This window comes from Cibotium barometz, chromosome 38, assembly GCF_041138505.1.
Source record: "Cibotium barometz isolate CiBa-2024 chromosome 38, ASM4113850v1, whole genome shotgun sequence".
NCBI lineage: Eukaryota > Viridiplantae > Streptophyta > Polypodiopsida > Cyatheales > Cibotiaceae > Cibotium > Cibotium barometz.
This window is the reverse complement of record NC_141083.1, coordinates 13,643,116-13,664,753: the sequence shown is the minus strand read 5'-3', so window position 1 is coordinate 13,664,753 and position 21,638 is coordinate 13,643,116. Positions and strand designations below refer to the sequence as shown.

At 46.4% G+C, this 21,638-nt stretch overlaps 1 protein-coding gene across 3 annotated transcripts in view; it reads right to left on the bottom strand.

Moving 5' to 3' along the window:
- LOC147616373 (peptidyl-prolyl cis-trans isomerase CYP59-like) overlaps positions 1 to 21,638 on the bottom strand; it is an 83,771-nt gene that overhangs the window by 51,596 nt on the left and 10,537 nt on the right. For all 3 annotated transcript variants that reach the window (XM_086777438.1, XM_086777440.1, XM_086777439.1), the window contains one exon: positions 6,558 to 6,675. In XM_086777438.1, coding sequence (XP_086633564.1) covers positions 6,558 to 6,655 — 98 coding nt within the window. In that variant the 5' untranslated portion in view covers positions 6,656 to 6,675. The remainder of the gene's footprint in view (positions 1 to 6,557; positions 6,676 to 21,638) is intronic.

Below are 21,638 nucleotides of genomic sequence, written 5' to 3'. Positions count from 1 at the left end.
CGTTCCTAGTGGACCATCGGTTGGACGGGAACAACTACGGCATATGAAAAGTAATGATGGAATCTGTTTTGGAGTCTTACGACCTTGCTGATTTCATTGTTGTTGGGGTTCCACGGCCGGAGTTAAGGAAGGAGAGTTACCCTCTATTCGGAAGGAACGTGAACAGGTACAGTTATGGGATCGTGTCAATGCTAGAGTCCGTTCTTTCATCTTCCTCAATTGCACACCAAAGGTGATCAACCACATAAAGCATATGACACTGGCCAGAGATATTTGGCAACATTTGGGTTCTCTCTACAATAGGGTATCGCCCATGAAGAGGATCTCCTTGGAAGTTCAGGTGCGGGTGAGGAATCCTACAGAGTCGGCGACGATGCGGGAGCACATCAACAAGCTGCAGGCTCTTCAACAGGAAGTTCTGCAGGCTGGGAAAGAGATATCATTGGAAGATATGGCCATAATGTTGCTGTCACATTTGCCCTCTTAATACTCAGCCTTTTACTCTTTGTCGATTACCAGTGGCAGGCTCAGCACCATCACATGCGAGGAGCTTGTGCCCATGGTCAGGAGGAAAGATTCACGAACCCTCCATAGGGCGGAGTATCTGAGACCTTAACTAGCCAACGGTCGAAAGGCCGAAATAACAACAAGGGCAAAGGGAAGGCTTCATCGAAGGAGTCTTCTGAGAAGAAGCCAGACTCAAACAGAGAGAAACTGAAGGCCGAGAGGACCTGTAATGATTGTGGCGAGAAAGGCCACTATTGGAGAAAGTGTCCCAAGCGAACTGGGAAGAGTGCTAATTCTTCAGCTTCAGCTGCAAAGACTCCAGCCTTTGTGCACTTGGAGATGTTGGACACGGATGCTTCATCTTCTTCGAGCAAGGAGGTAGTTGGCTTCACCGCAAAGGATACTCAGGAATGGATTCTTGATAGTGGTGCTTCCAGCCACACGACTCCTTCCCGTGACTTCTTTCACGATCTGAAACAATAGTCAGGTCACATTTTCATTGGCGACAATTCCACCATACTGATACACAGTGAGGGCCAAATGGAGATCATTCCCGATGGCAGAGGGGGGAAGCATTCCTCTCATGTTCTTTGCGTCCCAGCACTTGGTTTTCATCTGTTGTCAATGCATGAGGTATGCAAGACTGGCTTTCGGGTAGAATTTGAGGAGCATTCTGTTGCTCTACAAGACCGCGAGACTGGCTGAGTTGTTTCAGAAGGCGCTCTGGAGAATGGTATATACAAACTCTCCGCACTCTCCTCTTTGACAGGTTCTCAGGTTGGTGACTTGTGGAACTTTCGGTTTGGCCACTTAAATGTGGATGCGCTGCGGCTAGCTTTCCGGGACCAGATGGTGGTTGGCTTGCCAGATGTTGGCAATAGGCAAGGACGCTGCAATTCTTGCATACGTGGTAAGCAACACAAGGAATCCTTTCCGAAGCAGGCTTCCAAGCGGGCTTCGAAACCATTGGAGTTGGCACACACTGACTTGTGTGGACCCATGCAGACAGCATCTTTGGGAGGTTCTTTGTACTTCATGCTACTTGCTGATGATCATTCTAGATTCACATGGGTTTATTTCCTTTCTAAGAAGGACCAAGCTTTTGCTCGGTTCAAGAAGTGGCACGTGATGGTGGAGAAAGAATCTAGCTTGCAAGTGAAGACTCTCCGGGCAGACAAAGAAGGTGAATTTTCTTCTAATGTTTTCGTGAGAATTTGTGCGGAACATGGAATCAAGAGAGAGCTGGCCAATCCAAGTTTACCGTCAGAGAATAGAGTAGTAGAACGAAAGAACAGGACTTTGGTGGAAATAGCGAGGACGATGCTGGAGCATCGTGATCCTCCTCGTCCACTTTGGGGAGAGGCTGTGGCTATGGCTGTCCATATCCTCAACCGGTCTTCGACGACTTCAGTACCGAACATGACTCCCTTTGAGGCATATTTTGGTAAGAAACCTTATGTCTCCCATTTCCGTGTGTTTGGGAACGATGCGTATGTTCACATTCCGAAGAGACACAGAGGGAAGCTCGACTCCAAGTCCCAAAAGCTTATCTTTGTGGGATATAACTCTCTTTCCAAGGGATACAGGTTATATGATCAAGAGAGGAACGAGGTTGTTGTCAGCAGGGATATGGTCTTTGTTGATGAGCATGTTCCGGTTTCCACTGTTGATGAGCCGCCACTTCTTGGAGACCCAGAGGATTCTAATGATGATTCCTACCTACCGGCACTTCCCCTTCGGGGGACCAAGGTCCCTCTCTCCCGGCGGGCAGGGTAAGTGCCCGCGGCACCCACTCTGCCCGTAATCGAGGGAAGTGCCTAACGGCAAGTCTATTGTTCCAGTTGGACAACCTCAATCAGTTCAGGAGGTTGAGCCCGCAGTTGGAGATGAGCCCCCGTAGCAGCAAGAGACTCCCCGGTCTGTTCAAGTACCCAGGTGGTTAGTGGACACCCTTCGGGAGTCAGGTGTCACGGAGTTTCCCTCCAAATGGACCACAGAGGATGGACCTTGAAGATCGCATAGAGTTCGTGATAAAAGTCATTCAGCGGAGCTTTTACAGGTAAACTATGCTTTGATGTCTAGTATCATGCAAGACAAAGAGCCTACTTCCGTCAAGGAAGCCCTTGCACAAGATACTTGCCATGCAGGTGGAACTGGATGCCATTGAGAAGAACAACACTTGGGAGTTGGTACCAAGGCCATTGAAACGGTCTGTCATTGGTGTCAAGTGGGTCCTTAAAACCAAGTATATGTCAGATGGGTCGGTGGACAAACACAAAGCCAGACTTGTGGCTAAGGGTTATGCTCAGCGGCCAGGCATGGACTATGAGGATACCTTTGCACCGAAAGCAAGGATGACCACGATTCGGACCGTTCTTGCCCTTGCTTCTTCTCAACGGTGGCCTGTGTATCAGATGGATGTCAAATCTGAGTTCCTTAATGGTGACCTGCAGGAGGAGGTGTATGTTGAGCAGCCTCGAGGCTTTGTGGTTCGAGGATCAGAAGGGATGGTTTACAGGTTAAGGAAGGCCTTGTATGGTCTTAAACAGGCTCCCAGGGTTGAAATGAGAAGATTGATTCTTTCTATCTCCGGACTGGATTTCAAAGATCGGTTGCAGATCCCAACCTGTATCTCTTTCGGGAAAGCGGCATGGTCACGTTAATCATCCTTTATGTGGATGATCTCATTCTCACTGGTGGTCATGTAGAGCACATTAGAGTGACGAAGGCTGCCTTGTCTCAAAGGAGTTTGAGATGACCGACTTAGGCTTACTCCACTTCTTCTTGGGATTGGAGATCTGGCAGACCCAGAGGGGGTTTTTGTCTCTCAGCAACGGTATGTTCATGAGTTGCTTTGAGGCCTTTGGGATGGATAACTGCAAGCCTATCACGTTGTCGATGGACCCGAACACGAGGCTGACAATGAATGATCCAGTTGATGCCTCTCTGTACAGGAAGTTGGTTGGTTCATTGATCTAGTTGCTGAACACCAGATTGGACTTGAGCTTTTCAGTGGGACTGTTGAGCTCATTCATGCAGACACCGTTGAAGTCTCATTGGGACATAAGATTGCGGATTTTGCGGTATCTGCAGGGTACGAAGGATCTTGGACTCTTTTATACAGGAGGGGGGTTGATGGATGGAGTCAGACTCCAAGGATGGAGTGACTCAGATTGGGGAAGAGATCCAGACATGAGGAGATCCACATCAGGCTATAGTTTTTTCCTCAACTCAATAGCGGTTTCTTGGAGCAGTAAGAGGCAACCAACTATTGCCTTGTCATCAACAGAGGCAGAGTACCGAGCTGCTTGTGGTGCTGCTTGCGAGGTTGTGTGGCTGTAGAGGTTGCTTGGCGAGATTGGGTTTCCACAAAAGGAGCCCACAATCATCCAGTGCGATAACCAGAGCTGTATAGCTATTGTTCGGAACCCGATCTTCCATGCTCGAACCAAGCACATAGAGATACAATATCAATTTGTTTGTGAGAAGATTTTGGTTGGTGACATCTTGCGTCTTTATTGTTCAACGGAGGACAATGCGGGGGACCTCTTCACGAAGTCTCTACCTCAGGCTATGCTCCGGCGACACTCCAGCTCACTGGGGTTGGTTCCACATCTAGGAGCTGGGGGGGGGGGGGGGGGGGGGGGGGGGGGTTCTTAGCAGTCATCTCCTATCTGTATATTTACACTAGGGCCTCTCTTGTGGGTGTGCCCACCCGATTTAGGTGTTTTCTCATTTTTCCCCACTCCATATTTTTCCCTATTTTTTCTGGTGTGGGAGGCTGTATTGGACCTGTCGGCTGTATCTGAGCTGAAGTCCTGGCTGTTGGAAAAAGAAGTGGAAAGAATTGTGGGAGGGTCAGATTCCCATCAAATTCCAGGTGTTCCTGTGGAGAGTGTGCATGTGGGCTCTACCTATTGGAGTAAAATTGATACAGAAGAATTTAACTAGTGGCTGTTGCCCCAAATGCATATCTGCCTTAAAGGATGGTAAGCATGCCTTCTAGAGTTATCCAGCTATCAGAGGAGCATGGGGAAAACTAATGAAATGGGTACAACATGGGCTGGGATTTCAAACACAGTGGGGGGACTGGATTCTGGGCAAATGGTCTGCGAATGTTGAGGGAGCAGAGGTTCTATTCAATATCATCATGGCTTGCTGTTTATGGGAAATGTATTGGACTTTTAGGAGCTGTGTTGTGTTTCAGAATGTATTGGATGTGACAGGATTGATGCATAAATGTGTAGATATGTGATTTGTGTGAACATGATAGAAATTGATGCTACAGACAATGCAGAATGGCATCAACTGACTGTTGCTTTGGCTAGGAACCCCTCTTGCATACTAGGGAAACCTAATTTGTAGTTGTTATGATTGCAGGTTTCTTTGGATGTTAAGTCTAAACAACTGAGGTTGGGACCCAAGACTAAAAGATGGTATCTGATGCTAGCTGACTCGTCACTGGCTGCCCCGACATGATCTGTGTGCTGGCCGACTGGGAGTTGCTAGCCGACTGGAGGAGCAGCAGTTCGTGGGCTGACATGCTGGCTGTCGGCTGTCTTTTCAGCAAGCCGACTGGCTGTTGGGGGCCATATAAAATGGTCCCTTGCCCCCCCACACATCTCATCTTTGTATCCGGGATTTCTTGTGTATATAGCAGAGTTATACGCTTCTCTCTCTCTCTCTCTCTCTCTCTCTCTCTCTCTCTCTCTCTCTCTCTCTCTGCGTTTTTCTGTTGGGCACTTGCTCTAGTGTTTTCAGATCTTGTCTTCATCTCCGCTGCATATTCTGACATTATGGGACCTTACAAAATTTCATGGGATTTCATAATCACAATGAGGCTCTAAGAAGCTTGCTTGAAATTATGTGAGCTCTTACATAAGATTATGACCTCATGGGAGAGTTCATGAGCTTTTATATAATCCTATGATGTCTTAAGAGCCTATCATGCCAAAAAGAACCAAGCTATTGGATTTTTTGGATGGCAGTTTCAAGACCTTATAAAGGAGCGCCTAGGGATAGGATCCTCAACCTAAGGAGTTGTCCTCTCTAGCATTGACTCACCTAGCACCTTTGCCATTACACCACTCCATAAAGCATTGGAATGTAGACACATTCATAAGCCCCTAATTCTTTGAACAAGTCCATGTCTACCAAAGGAATCTATATCACCATCCTATATTCCCTATGCATTAGCATCGGCCTCTTAAGAGATCCAATGCATACATGACAACATCCAAAAAATTAGCATCTTTAAGTACTTTAGTACTTACCATAGTTTACTTTTAAATTATAAAGATCCTAACTCATGTACCTACCTCCTTACTGCTGTCCAAGGCTGCTAGGAGGGACTTGCTTCAACACTAGCTTTCTATGGATTGAGATGGGAGAATCAGGGCAAGATCTGCCCTTTTATAGGGGCTGGAAGGCCTGGCTAGCTGGTCAATCTGCTAGTCGGACCAGCCTGACCTGGTTGTGGGGTGCCAACTGGACAATAAGACCATGCATGTGATTCGCATTTGGGCAACTGGCTTTTGGGCCATCTGCCCAGCCCATGGGGCCTGGACACCCAAGTGGGCTGGGCAATGGCTGTAAAAAGCCCTATGCCTTGGCCTTCATGCATTTCATTGCTCCACATATATCCTGGCTGGCACTAGTGTGTTCATACCTAGCCTGGCTTTGCCTAGACAGTTAACTACATCGTTACATCTTGCCAGTGGGTTACATGGGCCATGCTAGACTTAGTGACCACCCTTGTACACTGGCGACTAATCCCTGGACAAGGGCTCAGAAAATGATCAGTGTCCAGCCTTAGATCCTTGCACTTGTCTGTACAGCATGTCCACATGGCATCCAAGAGCAGGATGCAACGTGAATCTGATGTTCTTCACTCCTGCCTAAGCCAATATCCTTTTGCCGAATACTCTTCCTTGGCATAAAACCAATGCATCCCAATTGTCTTATGTCATTGTTTCTTCATTATTAAAATGCGGAACAAAATGGACTAAAAAGGAACAAGCGATCTGACTGTTTCAGCTAAGAGAACTTACTTGCAAAGTTTAAGAAAGTTTTTGGTGGTAAGAGGGCACTGCTTGGTATGCAGATCAATCACAATGTCACCCAAGCTTGTGTTGAGAAGCACTGCCATGAGTTATGAGCCTTCTCTACCTATAATAACAAACTTTATTGCATTACACAGCTTTTACTTATCATTGAAACATTATCACTACACACACACACACACACACACACACACACATTCACATGCATGCATGCAAAAAAGGCATACACCAACCATACATACATGCATACACCATACACCTAAAAGATTTTGGATGCAGATCTTTGACAGAGCTATATGTTTCCACCTTCAGAGGCTAACATTATATCATTATAATATGACCACAAGCATAAAACACAAAGTAGTGAGGAGATGAAAAATGGGGATGTAAAGAGGAGGCGTACGTTAAGACCTCATATACCATGGCCTTCTTGACGATTAGATGTGTTTCGCTCCATATTCAACATAGCTAGAGAAGATTTGCCTTCACGAGGTCCATGATAGCTACAACAAGCTCTTCTACACCCATAGCCTCTCTCTCTCTCTCTCTCTCTCTCTCTCTCTCTCTCTCTCGTTTTCGCATGTCTTAAGGTTTCTGCGTTTGAAATGTATGCACAGCTAGGGACTCTGCGCACCTAATATTTTCTGCACACAAGTTTTTCCACAATTCTCTCCACATATAGCCATGGTGTGAGCCCCACAGCTCATTCTCTCAGACTATGCGCAGCTGGTGTTTATGTCCTTCACCCCTGAAGCGTAAATACAAACCTGCCTGCTATCTACTCACATCAGGGCACCGCCAAACCATCCACTGCTTCAAACGTGCTGCTCCCCTTGTGCTACTTCTTGTAACTGCTGCCTTCACGGCACGACCTGCCTTGCCTGTGCTGCCCCCCTTACAGCACACTTGCCCTGGAGACCACCGCACCCCCCCCTCCCCCCCTGCGGGTCTCTTTCATCCTCCTCAATCAATTTTGCCCCAGCTTTTGCTCTCTAAATTTTTACTCTCTCTGAAATCGATTTTGCCTTCCAAATTAATTCTGCCTGCCTGACTGCTATGTCCACCCAACTCGTTCAGCCCCCTTCAATTACTTATGTAGAGACATAGCCCCAAGAGTACAATGACTTGATCAACCGAATGGCATGGGATACAAGAAAAACTGAAAGAACAAATTGACAATATGTCGACATCTAGAATGTGCAGAGCTTTGAATCATTACACTGACCCTAGATCGCAAGAGTGTCCCTTGGTCCCAAGGTGGATTGGAGTGCTGCACAGGGTGTAACATGCAACGGAAGTATTCATAATTAAGGATCCTGTCACACAAATTCTCACACCGCCTTCTATATCTTAAGTTTCGCAAGTTTATTAATCCACTTTTATGACTTCAAACTTTGAGAGATTTGAGAGAGGGAGAGATAGCAACTGTACACCATATGGGGTCCCGAATTTCCCACTGAAGGGCCCCCTATCCCATTACTGGAATAATATTTACTTTATTACTTTGAAGAGACTGACTGTGGACTGACGATAAGCCAAACAAAAGATCTCTGAGGACCAAGAGTCAGGCTAAACTATACACGGCTCTAGAAGCACCAATAATGACCAATCTCGAGCCTTTGCACTCTTCCCAATGGAATGAGGGAACCCTGCAAATCTGAGGCTTTCTAAGCTATGTATGAATGTTGAAAATGAATGTGAATGCTGAGTTTTACCTTCACCAAAGTGTTGTAGCAAAACGATGAAGATAGGTATGCTGAAAACGCAAGGTGTCTTGAAGGGCTGAATGCTGTACATGTTGCGTTTTGATGACTGAAGGCTGAATGCTCATGCGTTGATGCTCATTTGTGCTGATGGATGAAACGCTGAGGGCTGATATGCTGAATGCTCCAATTGCTTATGCTCCTTGGGCTGAAGGCTCCAAGCGTTGATGGCTTGTTGGCGGAATAATGATATAAATGATGGAATGGTGCAAAAGCTAACCTATTTATATGCTCCCAAGTGCTGGTCGGTTGACTGTGAAGCTGGCCAACTGTGGCTATTTATGCTACACGACTTGTTCATGATAAATAAATGGAATTAAATGCTGAAAATTATGGAAAAAATGCCAGATAAATACTAATAAATATCCTAAAAATAATAGATGTTATTTCAATGCTTCTGCAATGGTCTATATGCAATGGATGAATGATATGCAATATGCAGAGTGCTTTCTAATACAAACCCTAAGGTTTCTATTGACTCTACATGCATGAATTAATCTCTTCAAGTGGGTTAACGGACTTGACTGACTGACTAACACGCTATGGTTGAGGAATGACCTACATAGCTCGTGCCTAACTTATCCTGAACAGAGGATTACAATGGGATCATGGCGTATGGCAATTATTATCCTAAAGGATACTAATAATGTACAACGTTGCAATGATGATGATGAGCCATCTTGTCACCATGCACTACATTGTAGAGTGCATGTAACATTCCCTCCTGCTTCAAGTAGTCCACCAACAACTGGGGGTACTCTTGAAAGAACTCCTCGTCTAGCCAAACGGCTTCATGGGTACCTCGATCTCGGAACTTCGTACAGAACAGACGTATCCGTCGACCGGAACAATGCTTCCAATGATGAATAAGAATCTGCTCAAGCTCCATGACTTCTGCTTCGTCTACCACGGCTGGCTACTATTCATCTGAAACATCAAACACTTCTGGTCCAACATATGATTTTAGCCAAGAAACATGGAAAACATCATGCATCGTCCAACTGTTAGGCAACTTCAACTTCATGGAGACATCACTTATCTTTTGAACTATTGAAAAAGGTCCAAAACTACGGAAAGAAAGCTTGGGACAACATTTTCCCACTTGTTTCAATCTCTGTTTCATGAATGATAGACCCAATCCCCTTCCTTGAAGTGAACATCTCGTCTAGACTTATTTGCCTATCTGCTATAAGCTTCTTGTGCTTTGGTCAAGCGGTCTTTAATTGAGTCAATGATTTCGGAAAATGCTTCCGTCGTTTTGTTAGCCTCAAGAAATGGAGACACCAATCTCGTCAAAAGAGAAGAGAAACAGCAACCAAAGACTACTTCATACGAAGTCCATCCGACACTGGATGAATGAGTATCGTTCAAAAAATGGCTTGGACCAATGGAAGATAATGTTCCCATTTAGACTCCTGGTCATGACAATATGACTTAAGAACATCAAAGGCCAATTGGTTATAGATTTTTGTCTGGCCGTCTGTCTATGGATAGAATGCACTAGACAACTGTAACTTGGTTCCAAAGTTTTCAAATAATGTCCTCCAAAATGTGAGGTAAACTAGGAATCCATGTCTGATATAATGGTGCTAGGGAAGCCACAAATGGGGTACCAATGTTTGAGAAAAAGACGAGTTATGTCCTCAGCTGTGGCCGTATGCTTACATGGGATGAGCATGCATGATTTACTGAAGCGATCCACAATGGTAAAACACTGAATGTTACGGGATCCGGTGAATGCTGGTAGAGGCCCTACAAACTCCATAGATATGTCGATGAAAGGTCCATCGGGAATAGGCAAAGGTTAAAGTAACCCAACCTTCTTTGTATGTGGAAGCTTAACTTTTTGACAAATCTTACAGACTTGAATATGTGAATATACATCAGGCCTCATTTTTTTGCCAATAAAAGGACCGTTTAATTTCTTGAGAGTCTTGTTGATACCTCTATGTCCTTCAACTAAGGAGTCATGGACATCATGAAGAAGAGTTGATCGCTTTTCCCGAATGACACAGAGGTTGTTCTTGAGGAACAACCAACCATTCTGCATTGAATAGTGGCCAGGCTCGGAAGTGAAGGCCAAATTGTATTGAGTACCAAACACAGAGGTTGTTCTTGAGGAACAACCAACCGTTCTGCACTGAATAGTGGCCAGGCTCAGAAGTGAAGGCCAAATTGTATTGAGTACCAAACTCAGGGGAGTTGACATACTGGTCTTTCATGCTATCTAAGTCCTTCCTTGGTTTCGAAAATGGTAGACTCCTGCACTACCTGAATACTGGCCTTTCGATTAACAGCATCTGCAACTGGGTTGTGCTTACCAGGGATGTACTCGATCATTCCTCAGAATTGTTGGAAGAGTTGACTCCATCTAGCTTGCCGATCACTCCACTGGGCACCTAGCATGGTTTGAAGCCACTTAAGTGCTCGGTGGTCTGTTTTGATTGTGAAGATCTGTCCATAAAGGAAAGGCTTCCAACGTTTGAGTGTTGTGATCACACCCAAAAGCTCTGTCATAAACCGAATAATTATTTTCGGTGACATCAAGTTTTCTACTGTAGTAGGCCACGGGTCTAGTGTCCTGCTAGAGAACTGCACCTATGGCTACATTGCTTGCATCGGTAATGACCTCAAAAGGTTCATCCCAAGATGCTAACTCCAAAACAGGCGCTTTTGAGGCAGCTTTCTGGAGTGTACGGAATGCATTAAGCGCCTTGCCTGTGACTGAGACTTTTTGTCTACGAGTCTTCACTCCCTTGAGGAAGTCGGTGAGAGGTGCTCCAAGGCTGGAAAACTGGTGCACATGGGTACTGTAGGCATGACAAAGACCTACAAAAGAACGCATCTCTTGGGCCATCTAAGGGATGTCCCAATCCAAGACCTCTTGAACCTTTGAGAGTCCAATCGAATCCCATCGGAACCAATGATATAGGCCAAGTATTGAACCTCTTTAACACCGAAGATAAGACTTTTTGGTGTTTATATAGAGCCCATTATCTCGAAAAAGTTGCAAGACTTTCTCCACATCTTTCTCATGCTGCTCTACAGTGGCAAAAATTACAAGTATGTTATCAAGAAAAATGAAGACACACTTACCAATGAGGACTACGAAAATCCTGGACATCATTTTATTGAAGGTTACGGGTGCATTGGTAAGCCCAAAAGGCGTGACTACGAACTCGTAGTGACCACGCTCTATCCGGAAAGCTGTTTTTGGAATGTCAGCTTCGAAAATGCGACCTAATGGTAACCACTCTTGAGGTCGAACTTAGTGAAAAATTTGCACCATCTAAACGCTCCAAAATGTAGTCAATCCTTGGCGTAGGAAACTTATTCTTAATAGTGAGTTTATTCAATGCCTTGTAGTCTACACAAAGGCGTGCAGACTTGTCCTTCTTTTGGACAAATAGGATGGTTGCAACAAATGGTGAGGAAGAAGGCCAAACGAATCCGGCTCGGAGAAGCTCAGATAACTATCTTTTTAGCTCACCCTCTAAAGTCTTGGAAAGACAATAGGGGAACCTACTAGGAGATTCTGATCCAAGGACCAAATTGATATGACTGTCCTCAGGATGTGATTGGGGGAGACTAGGCGGGAGATCGTCCCAAAGCATAATGTCCAGATGTCTAGACAGGAGGTCTGTGGAACTGAAGATGAGATAAGGGCTACCGATGAGGTAGAGGCTCTCTGAGCACAAACATAACGTAGTGCCCCTTCCGCTCCCTTGCGAATAACTCGTCGGGCCTAGAGGTGCGAAATCAATGGGATGCCAAGAATGCTTCTATTCCCACGAATCATGACAGGCTCACGAAAGCCTTTACAAATAGTGAAAGTGTCATGTCCCCAATCGGGAATAGACTCATATTGACGAAACCACTGGATTCCTAAAATCATGTCACACCCCAAAAGAGGTAAGACAATGAAATCTCGGTGGAATGAGGATTTTTGAACTTCAAAGGCAAATTGTTGTGTCTTCTGAGATATGTGGGTGTGGAGACTAGGTGTGAATCCGTCCACCATGGTTAGTTAGTACGAAAGGTACGGTACGGTACGGTACGGTACGATAAAATACGGTACTAATTGGTACCTTAAAAATTTTTGAGGTACGGTACGATATTAGTACGTTTTTTTTTTTTTAAATACTTCCTAAACTTAAAAATTGTAGACAAGAAGTTACAAAATAGTAGAACCATGAACATAATGTCATCATGCCATTAGAGTACAAAATTGCTACAAAAGGATAGGCCAAAAACTCATGGCATGGGCGACCGCCAACATGCGTACATACATGATACTACATACTACAATACATCATCGATGGGCTAGAAGGAGATAGATGCCCAATGCCTAGAGAGCTATAACATATCAAAAGTCTACATCATCACCAACATCTGCATGATCATCAACATGATCACTACTAGAGTGTCCATCAAGAGAGTTCTCTGAAGAGGACTCTTCGAAGGTGGACGAGACACTCTGGGGATCATTCTCGCTAAGTAGGTTGCCATCATCATCAAACAAGGGCTCTCTAGGCAGTGGGGTATCATCATGAGGGAGCAATGGAATATCATCGTGAAGGCGGAGATTGGAGCTCGAGGATCCCCGCCTCACATATGTGCAAAGGCCACCCTTTGCCGATGCCGAAGGCGGAGGCCTATGAACTCCAATTGCTCGGCCCCGTCCATGCTGACTCCTGGTGCTGCGAGTATCTGCTGCCACAAGCTCACTATAGAGCTCCATGAAGATTGCCTCCTCCTCCTCATCAGCCAATATGATCGCTTGCCTAATATGGCAATGGCAAGTGCACACGCTCCTGACAAACAGCTTCCTATAGGCTGCAAAGGGCGATGAATGGCTCTCTAGAAGACTGAAATTGCTCCACGCAACAACAACAACAACAACAACACACCCCCCCCCCCCAAAAAAAAAAAACGTACGATATCGTACGAATCCGTACAGTACCGTACCGTTCGGCAGGTACGTACAGTTTCAGTCGTGCGACGTACGGAACTAACCCTGCCGTCCACATCCAAATCATATGGCACTAAAGTGCAGCTCATCTTGTTAGCCAACTGGGGAGAGATGGCGTCCTCAGAACTGCCCATGTCGAATAGGACTACAAACTGTCGGCCCTTGGCATACCCATAAGCTCAAATGAGGCTTTTTCTGTGCAGCATTGCTCTCACCCTCCTGCTTAGCATCAAATACCACGGATGGTATACGATGCATAGAAGGTAAAACCTGAATTGCATTTGTGAGAGTAGGCAGGGTTGGAGGAGCTAGAGATGTAGTGGCAACCATGGCAGAAGGAGCTTTGGAGGCTTGCTCCACTTGCCATTTGTGGCAATTCTTCTTACCATGCCCTATGGTATGACGGAAGAAGCATCTGTTTCCTGACTGGTATTTCCTTTGCTCCTCTGGAGGAAGATAACCTCCAATGATACCTGCTTTAGTCTTTTCCTCATGGGTTTTCTCAGGGTTGGATTCCTTATCCTTACCCCTGAACTAGAGCTATTATTATCGTCCTTCTTAGCATCTTTAGAAGATGCATTACCTTTCCTTGGGTGCGCAGCAGATTGCTGCTAATGGGGTTTGATACTGGACGGTGACGACTGCTTGGGCTTGCCTCCGTTCATCTTTATTTCTTCATTTTGAGCAAGAGTCAAAGCCCGGTCATATGTACTGGGTTCAAAGTTACGAACTGTGAATTGGATGTTGGGATCTAATCCACGAATGAATTGATCCATCTTGGCTTGCTCAGATAACCCTAACTATTGTGCTAAAGTTACAAACCTTGCCGGAAAACTGAAGCATTGGAAACCCGTTCTGTCTGAGTCCATAGAACTCATTTGCCAAGCCGGTCATATACTCTGATAGGAGAAATCTGGTCTTTAGGTCATGAACAAATGTATCCCAGCTAAAAGTTGTGACACCTATGGTCTAGTCTCTATGAACACTAGACCAATACTGCCACCCAAGTGACTGCCTCACCCGTAAGGAGGGGAGCCACTACGTGGACTCTATCTTGAGGATCTGTAATCCTAGCTAATAGGAAATGAGCAGTAAATTAATGAATGAACTAATTAACTGCTAAATGATCACACTTACCATCATACTTACTAACATTCAGTTGACTTCGAATGACAGTAGTCGATGTCGCGGGCTGTTGGCTGGTGGCACCTAAGGCTGGGGAAACTGAAGAGAGGTGCTGATATCTAAGATGCATGGCCTCCTTTTTCTCTTTGGTGCTCAAGTAACATACTTTCTGTCAGCATATTCATCCCCAGTTTCTGCCCATGTCTGGTGTCCTTTTGGTCCCTTTTGCATGGTCCTTGATTTTGGGCTGGCCACCCTTATTTTATATATTTTTCTAGGATTTTTCCCAGCCTGGATGCCTTTTCCCAGTCGGCCAGCTCTCCCCACCTATAAATAGGTGGGCTGGCCTCTCACTTTTTCATCTTGCCTAGTCTATCTTTTGCTCCCTCACTTATGAGATTACTTCTGTCTCTTGCTTCGGACTGTATTGCTTGGGACTCTACCACTGACCATGTATTCACTTTGAGATGTATGATTGATCAGGCCAGAGTGAGGAAGAGAAAGCTCTATTGCTGCTTTGTGGATTTCCGCAAGGCATTTGACACAGTACCACGAGAGAGGCTCTTTCAGCGCCTGCAGTCTCTTGGCATACCAGCAGATATGACATGGGGCATCTATGCATTATATGAGCAGGTTTTTGGGCGAGTCAGATGTCCAGGAGGTATGTCCGAGACTATTGCTAGCACCATTGATGTGAAGCAAGGATGCCCACTTTCCCCCACGCTATTTGGGTTATACATTGATGAGGTGGCTGACTTCATTACACGGGGAGGCGGAGATGGAGTTGATTTAGCAGGTACCTCAGTACATATTATGCTCTATGCTGATGATATTGTATTAGTGTCTGAGTCCCCAGGTGGTCTACAGCAGCATCTACATGCACTCGATGATTTCTGCACACAGAGGGGTCTTACTGTGAACCTTGGGAAAACCAAGGTTATGGTCTTTCATACATCGAGACAGGGCAGGAGTCAGCTGACATTCAGTCTCGCAGGATGCCCGGTGGAGGTGGTGACATCATACGTGTACCTAGGGGTTACCTTCTCTGCAGCAGCCACACGCTTTACCATGGGTTCAGCAGCCAGAGCTAGATTGACACGGGGATATGCAGCATTGGCTATGCTAGAGAGACAGTGCCACCAGGCGCATTTTCAGGAGCCCCGAACGAAGGGGTGGCTATTTGACACATTAGTCACACCGGCATTGATGTATGGAGCAACAGTATGGGCGCCAGGCCTTGCTACCCATTGGTGGACACAGATAGAGAGACCACAGGCCCTCATGATGGCACGCATGATACGCAGCAAACCGTCAGTACCTCATGACATTATCCGAGCAGAGTTTGCTGCGCCTCCTATGATGGTAGAGGCCATATTTCAGACTATATGCCTGCTAGACAGATTCAGAGAGATGCCACAGGACAGATTATCATACAGAGCTTTTCAGGCATCTAGACAGTTGGCTGAGGCAGGAGACAGAGGATCATGGTATGCACAGGTCACACATTGGTTCTCACAGCATGGCCTAGACATGGATCATCTACCACCATTCCAGTATGACAGGGATGCACCACATATCCGTCTCTCTCATAGTGAGAGGAACAGAGTATTGAGACAGGATCTATGGCAGCTCTATACACGAGAGACATGGATATCACCTGCACAGCCTCTTCTACCGAAGATGCTATACTACAGAGATCACTTCATGAGTATCACTGATGATGGATTCATAGAGAGGCCTAGATACATGGAGGGCTTTTTACCACACGGCTCCCGAGTGGCTATTGGTCGGCTCAGAGTTTCATCACACCGATTGGAGATTGAGACTGGCAGAGCAGCACGGATCCCCCGAGAGGAGAGGGTATGCAGATTGTGCAGAGAGGAGGTGGAGAGTGAGGAGCATTATGTATGCAGATGCAGAGCATATACAGCCATCAGAGAGAGATATCCCATTTTATTCAGAGAGCCACATTCTCTACGCCAGATCTTTGAGGCAGCAGACCAGCGCATACTGGGGAGATACATTCTAGACATACAGCGCCACAGAGAGACATTATTACAGGCTCAGACAGCTCCAGAGGGGGGGCGACAGACACAGATTACTACATTTTTTCAGAGATCCACACCCCTCCCAGCCCCTACATGGCAGGGAATTACTCTCCAGAGAGCAGAGACACTTAGAGCCCGCAGGAGACAGAGGACACCTGGCTTTCGGACACCACGCCTATACCAGAGAGAGATGACAGAGATCAGAGCTCAGTTTCACAGAGAGGGTGCGGAGCGACTGGCTCGCTTCAGAGCACACCCAGGCATGTTCTTCACGGAGCTGTGGACACCCCCTTCACTGATGTATACCATTTTATATCCCCAGGATGGTACAGGATGGAGCTAGCTAGGTTGCATATCATGATTGTATACTCCATGCATATAGCTTTGCATTCTCCTAGTAGTAGAGCTCCATCCCCTGCACACCCAGATTCAGCTTTTTTATTCAGTACTTTTTCATTTTGTTGGGATGACAGAGGATACCCCATACAGGTACTCCGATTTGTCTCATAGGCCGAGTTCGGTCTTTTGGAAGACGTTAATAAAATCTTTCTTTCTCTCTCTCTCTCAGTAAGGCATTTGACACAGTACCACGAGAGAGGCTCTTTCAGCGCCTACAGTCTCTTGGCATACCAGCAGATATGACATGGGGCATCTATGCATTATATGAGCAGGTTTTTGGGCGAGTCAGATGTCCAGGAGGTATGTCCGAGAGTATTGCTAGCACCATTGGTGCGAAGCAAGGATGCCCACTTTCCCCCACGCTATTTGGGCTATACATTGATGAGGTGGCTGACTTCATTACACGGGGAGGCGGAGATGGAGTTGATTTAGCAGGTACCTCAGTACATATTATGCTCTATGCTGATGATATTGTATTGGTGTCTGAGTCCCCAGGTGGTCTCCAGCAGCATCTACATGCACTCCATGATTTCTGCACACAGAGGGGTCTTACTGTGAACCTTGGGAAAACCAAGGTTATGGTCTTTCATACATCGAGACAGGGCAGGAGTCAGCTGACATTCAGTCTCGCAGGATGCCAGGTGGAGGTGGTGACATCATACGTGTACCTAGGGGTTACCTTCTCTGCAGCAACCACACGCTTTACCATGGGTTCAGCAGCCAGAGCTAGATTGACACGGGGATATGCAGCATTGGCTATGCTAGAGAGACAGTGCCACCAGGCGCATTTTCAGGAGCCCCGGACGAAGGGGTGGCTATTTGACACATTAGTCACACCGGCATTGATGTATGGAGCAGCAGTATGGGCGCCAGGCCTTGCTACTCATTGGTGGACACAGATAGAGAGACCACAGGCCCTCATGATGGCACGCATGATACGCAGCAAACCGTCAGTACCTCATGACATTATCCGAGCAGAGTTTGCTGCGCCTCCTATGATGGTAGAGGCCATATTTCAGACTATATGCTTGCTAGACAGATTCAGAGAGATGCCACAGGACAGATTATCATACAGAGCTTTTCAGGCATCTAGACAGTTGGCTGAGGCAGGAGACAGAGGATCATGGTATGCACAGGTCACACATTGGTTCTCACAGCATGGCCTAGACATGGATCATCTACCACCATTCCAGTATGATAGGGATGCACCACATATCCGTCTCTCTCATAGTGAGAGGAACAGAGTATTGAGACAGGATCTATGGCAGCTCTATACACGAGAGACATGGGTATCGCCTACACAGCCTCTTCCACCGAAGATGCTATACTACAGAGATCACTTCATGAGTATCACTGATGATGGATTTATAGAGAGGCCTAGATACATGGAGGGCTTTTTACCACACGGCTCCCGAGTGGCTATTGGTCAGCTCAGAGTTTCATCACACCGATTGGAGATTGAGACTGGCAGAGCAGCACGGATCCCCCGAGAGGAGAGGGTATGCAGATTGTGCAGAGAGGAGGTGGAGAGTGAGGAGCATTATGTATGCAGATGCAGAGCATATACAGCCATCAGAGAGAGATATCCCATTTTATTCAGAGAGCCACATTCCCTACGCCAGATCTTTGAGACAGCAGACCAGCGCATACTGGGGAGATACATTCTAGACATACAGCGCCACAGAGAGACATTATTACAGGCTCAGACAGCTCCAGAGGGGGGGGCGACAGACACAGATTACTACATTTTTTCAGAGATCCATACCCCTCCCAGCCCCTACACGGCAGGGAATTACTCTCCAGAGAGCAGAGACACTTAGAGCCCGCAGGAGACAGAGGACACCTGGCTTTCGGACACCACGCCTATACCAGAGAGAGATGACAGAGATCAGAGCTCAGTTTCACAGAGAGGGTGCGGAGCGACTGGCTCGCTTCAGAGCACACCCAAGCATGTTCTTCAGGGAGCTGTGGACACCCCCTTCATTGATGTATACCATTTTATACCCCCAGTATGGTACAGGATGGAGCTAGATAGGTTGCATATCATGATTGTATACTCCATGCATATAGCTTTGCATTCTCCTAGTAATAGAGCTCCATCCCCTGCACACCCAGATTCAGCTTTTTTATTCAGTACTTTTTCATTTTGTTGGGATGACAGAGGATACCCCATACAAGTCCTCCGATTTGTCTCATAGGCCGAGTTCGGTCTTTTGGAAGACGTTAATAAAATCTTTCTTTCTTTCTTTCTTTCTCTCTCTCTCTCCTGCACTCTCTACTCAGCACACTCTAGTGCTTATTTCCTTTCGCTCTGTGCACTCTTTCATGGTATCATCGCTCCCGGTTCAGCGATTCCCTCTGCTGCCCCAGATTCGGCCCTACTTACAGCCCCTTAACCTCTGCGCTTTTCTCATATTTGCAGCCCTCTGGTTGCTGCGTTTTTTGGACAGCTTCTGCTGATTGTTTTCCCTTCAGTTTGGCGTCATCGCTTGCAGCCAAAAGGTAATATTCTCATCAGCGTTTTACTTCTACTTGGAGTTTGGATCTAGGCGGCCTGTTTTTTCAGGACACAACCCCTCTTTGGCTGCGTTTTCCTCTCCGGTGGACATTCCCTTTTGCAGAGGGGGATTATGGTGGTTCGGGCTTTGGTGGCACCCTTGGTACCTATGGAGGACACTTCTTCTGAGATTGTGCATATTTCTGAGATTGAGCCTAAACTTTTGTGATGGCTGCTCCGACTACTCTTCATATGTTCTCTGAGTCTGCAAAGTTGGATGGTTCCAACTACACCTTGTGGAAGGTGAAGGTGAAGGTGAAATCAGCCTTGCGTGGCGTGGATCTTTGGGATTGGCTTGTTACACTTACCAATGCCACCCCTCCCTGAAACCGATCCCGTCAAGTGGGAAGACTCCGTTGGACACCCACACGCTTAATAGCACAACTTTAAAACCACAAATTTGAAATGGACAACTTAATACAACTTGAAATTGAAATGAAATGAAATGGAAAGATGTATTAAGTTGTCCATTTCAAATTTGTGGTTTTAAAGTTGTGCTATTAAGCGTGTGGGTGAAATGGAAAGATGTATTAAGTTGTCCATTTTAAATTTGTGGTTTTAAAGTTGTGCTATTAAGCGTGTGGGTGTCCAACGGAGTCTTCCCACTTGACGGGATCGGTTTCATTGGTATCAGAGCAAAACTTCCTTTTTCTTTCATCCTCAGTGATTTGCATGAAGGGAGTTACTTCCAGCAACACTTTCCAGAACTTGTTAACATACTCTTGCACGCTTTCATTGTCTCTTTGTTCCAGCCTGTCCCACTTTTGAGTGAGAGTTTGCTCTGCATTTGGTGGCAAAAACTGAGCATAGAATCTGTCTTTAAATTCCTTCCAAGTGGAAATGGGATCCTTGGTGATCTTTTCAGTGATCCACCAATGAGCAGCAGTCTCTTTCAAAAACATGCTAGCATGGCGTACCTTTGACTTTTCAGTAAAGTCCTCATCGCTAAAAGCAATGTCAAACTGTGCCACAAATGCTAACACTTTAGAAGCATCATGTTCACCATGAAAGACATCAAACTTAACAGATTTGTCACCTCCTTTGAATTCCTTGAGCTTTCTGGCATGAGGCTCATGGTCTTCTCTTTTTCTTTTCCCCTTATCCAACGGGGCAGCCTTATCTGCATGGGCTCCATGGGCCGTCATAGAAGTTTCATGAGGCACGGTGGCATGTGCTCCACGAACTTGAAACTCAAATGCATGTAACTTACCTGCATATGGCAATGTCTCTCCATGAGACAACTCAGAAGGTAAAATTTTTCTGGAAGCAGACCTGTCACCCTTACCAAGAGATACATGTCTTGCATGCATGTGACTTTCATGCCCTCCATGAGCACTGGCATACATATATCTGTCAGGCTTTGTGCCTTGTGGAGAAGATGCATGTATTTGTACCAAACAAATATGTTCGAAGTCGAAGTTTGAAGAAGATACTCGAAGCAGAACGACCACTAGCGTAGTCTCTACGGTCCTGTGCTTTCATTGGACTCCGCGGAGAGCGCCTCACTGGTGTTCCGAGACCACGCACAAACAGGCGCTCTCGTACTAACGCCTGGCTCTCCCGATCTAAGCACCTTTGGACCGAGGTTCTCCAATAGAGCTTGGATTACCCGGCACCGAACGGGTGTTGGCCGTATAGGGAGTCGGGAATCCCTTATCAGATTTAACACAAAATACTTTACTTAAATCTGAAATTCACTTACTTGTGGATGGCAGATAGAAGACCAATACCCGTGGTATTTGTGTAGAAGATGTAGCCACCCAGTAGATGTGAAGTCCTCTTGTAGTCGCCAGTGGTGGAGAAGATGTGCAACCTTGTTGAGATGGCACAGCCGCCTTGTATATAAACTTAGTGTAGCCACCAGGATAAGTACCACCGCAAAGACCACAGCCACCTGCTGTGAGAGAAAAAGTACTCACTTGCAAGGGAGGAGAGGCCTGGCTACAGCGTGGAGGAGCCCAGGCGTAGCCCGAATTGTGGCAGCCGCCTATGAGAATGGTGGGCAGCCCTGTAGGTAAAACAGGCGCAACCTGTGAACTGTAGAAGGTGGCAGCCGCCTGTAGATGGTGGGGACGCAGTCGCCTGGGAGAAATGCAGCCGTCTGCTAGGAACCGCCTGCAGTCTGCCAGCCAGCCGCCTGTAGAAGTGCATGCGCAGCAGTTCTTGAAGTGGAGGAGGAGGAGGCGCACCCAACGTGTAGGCACA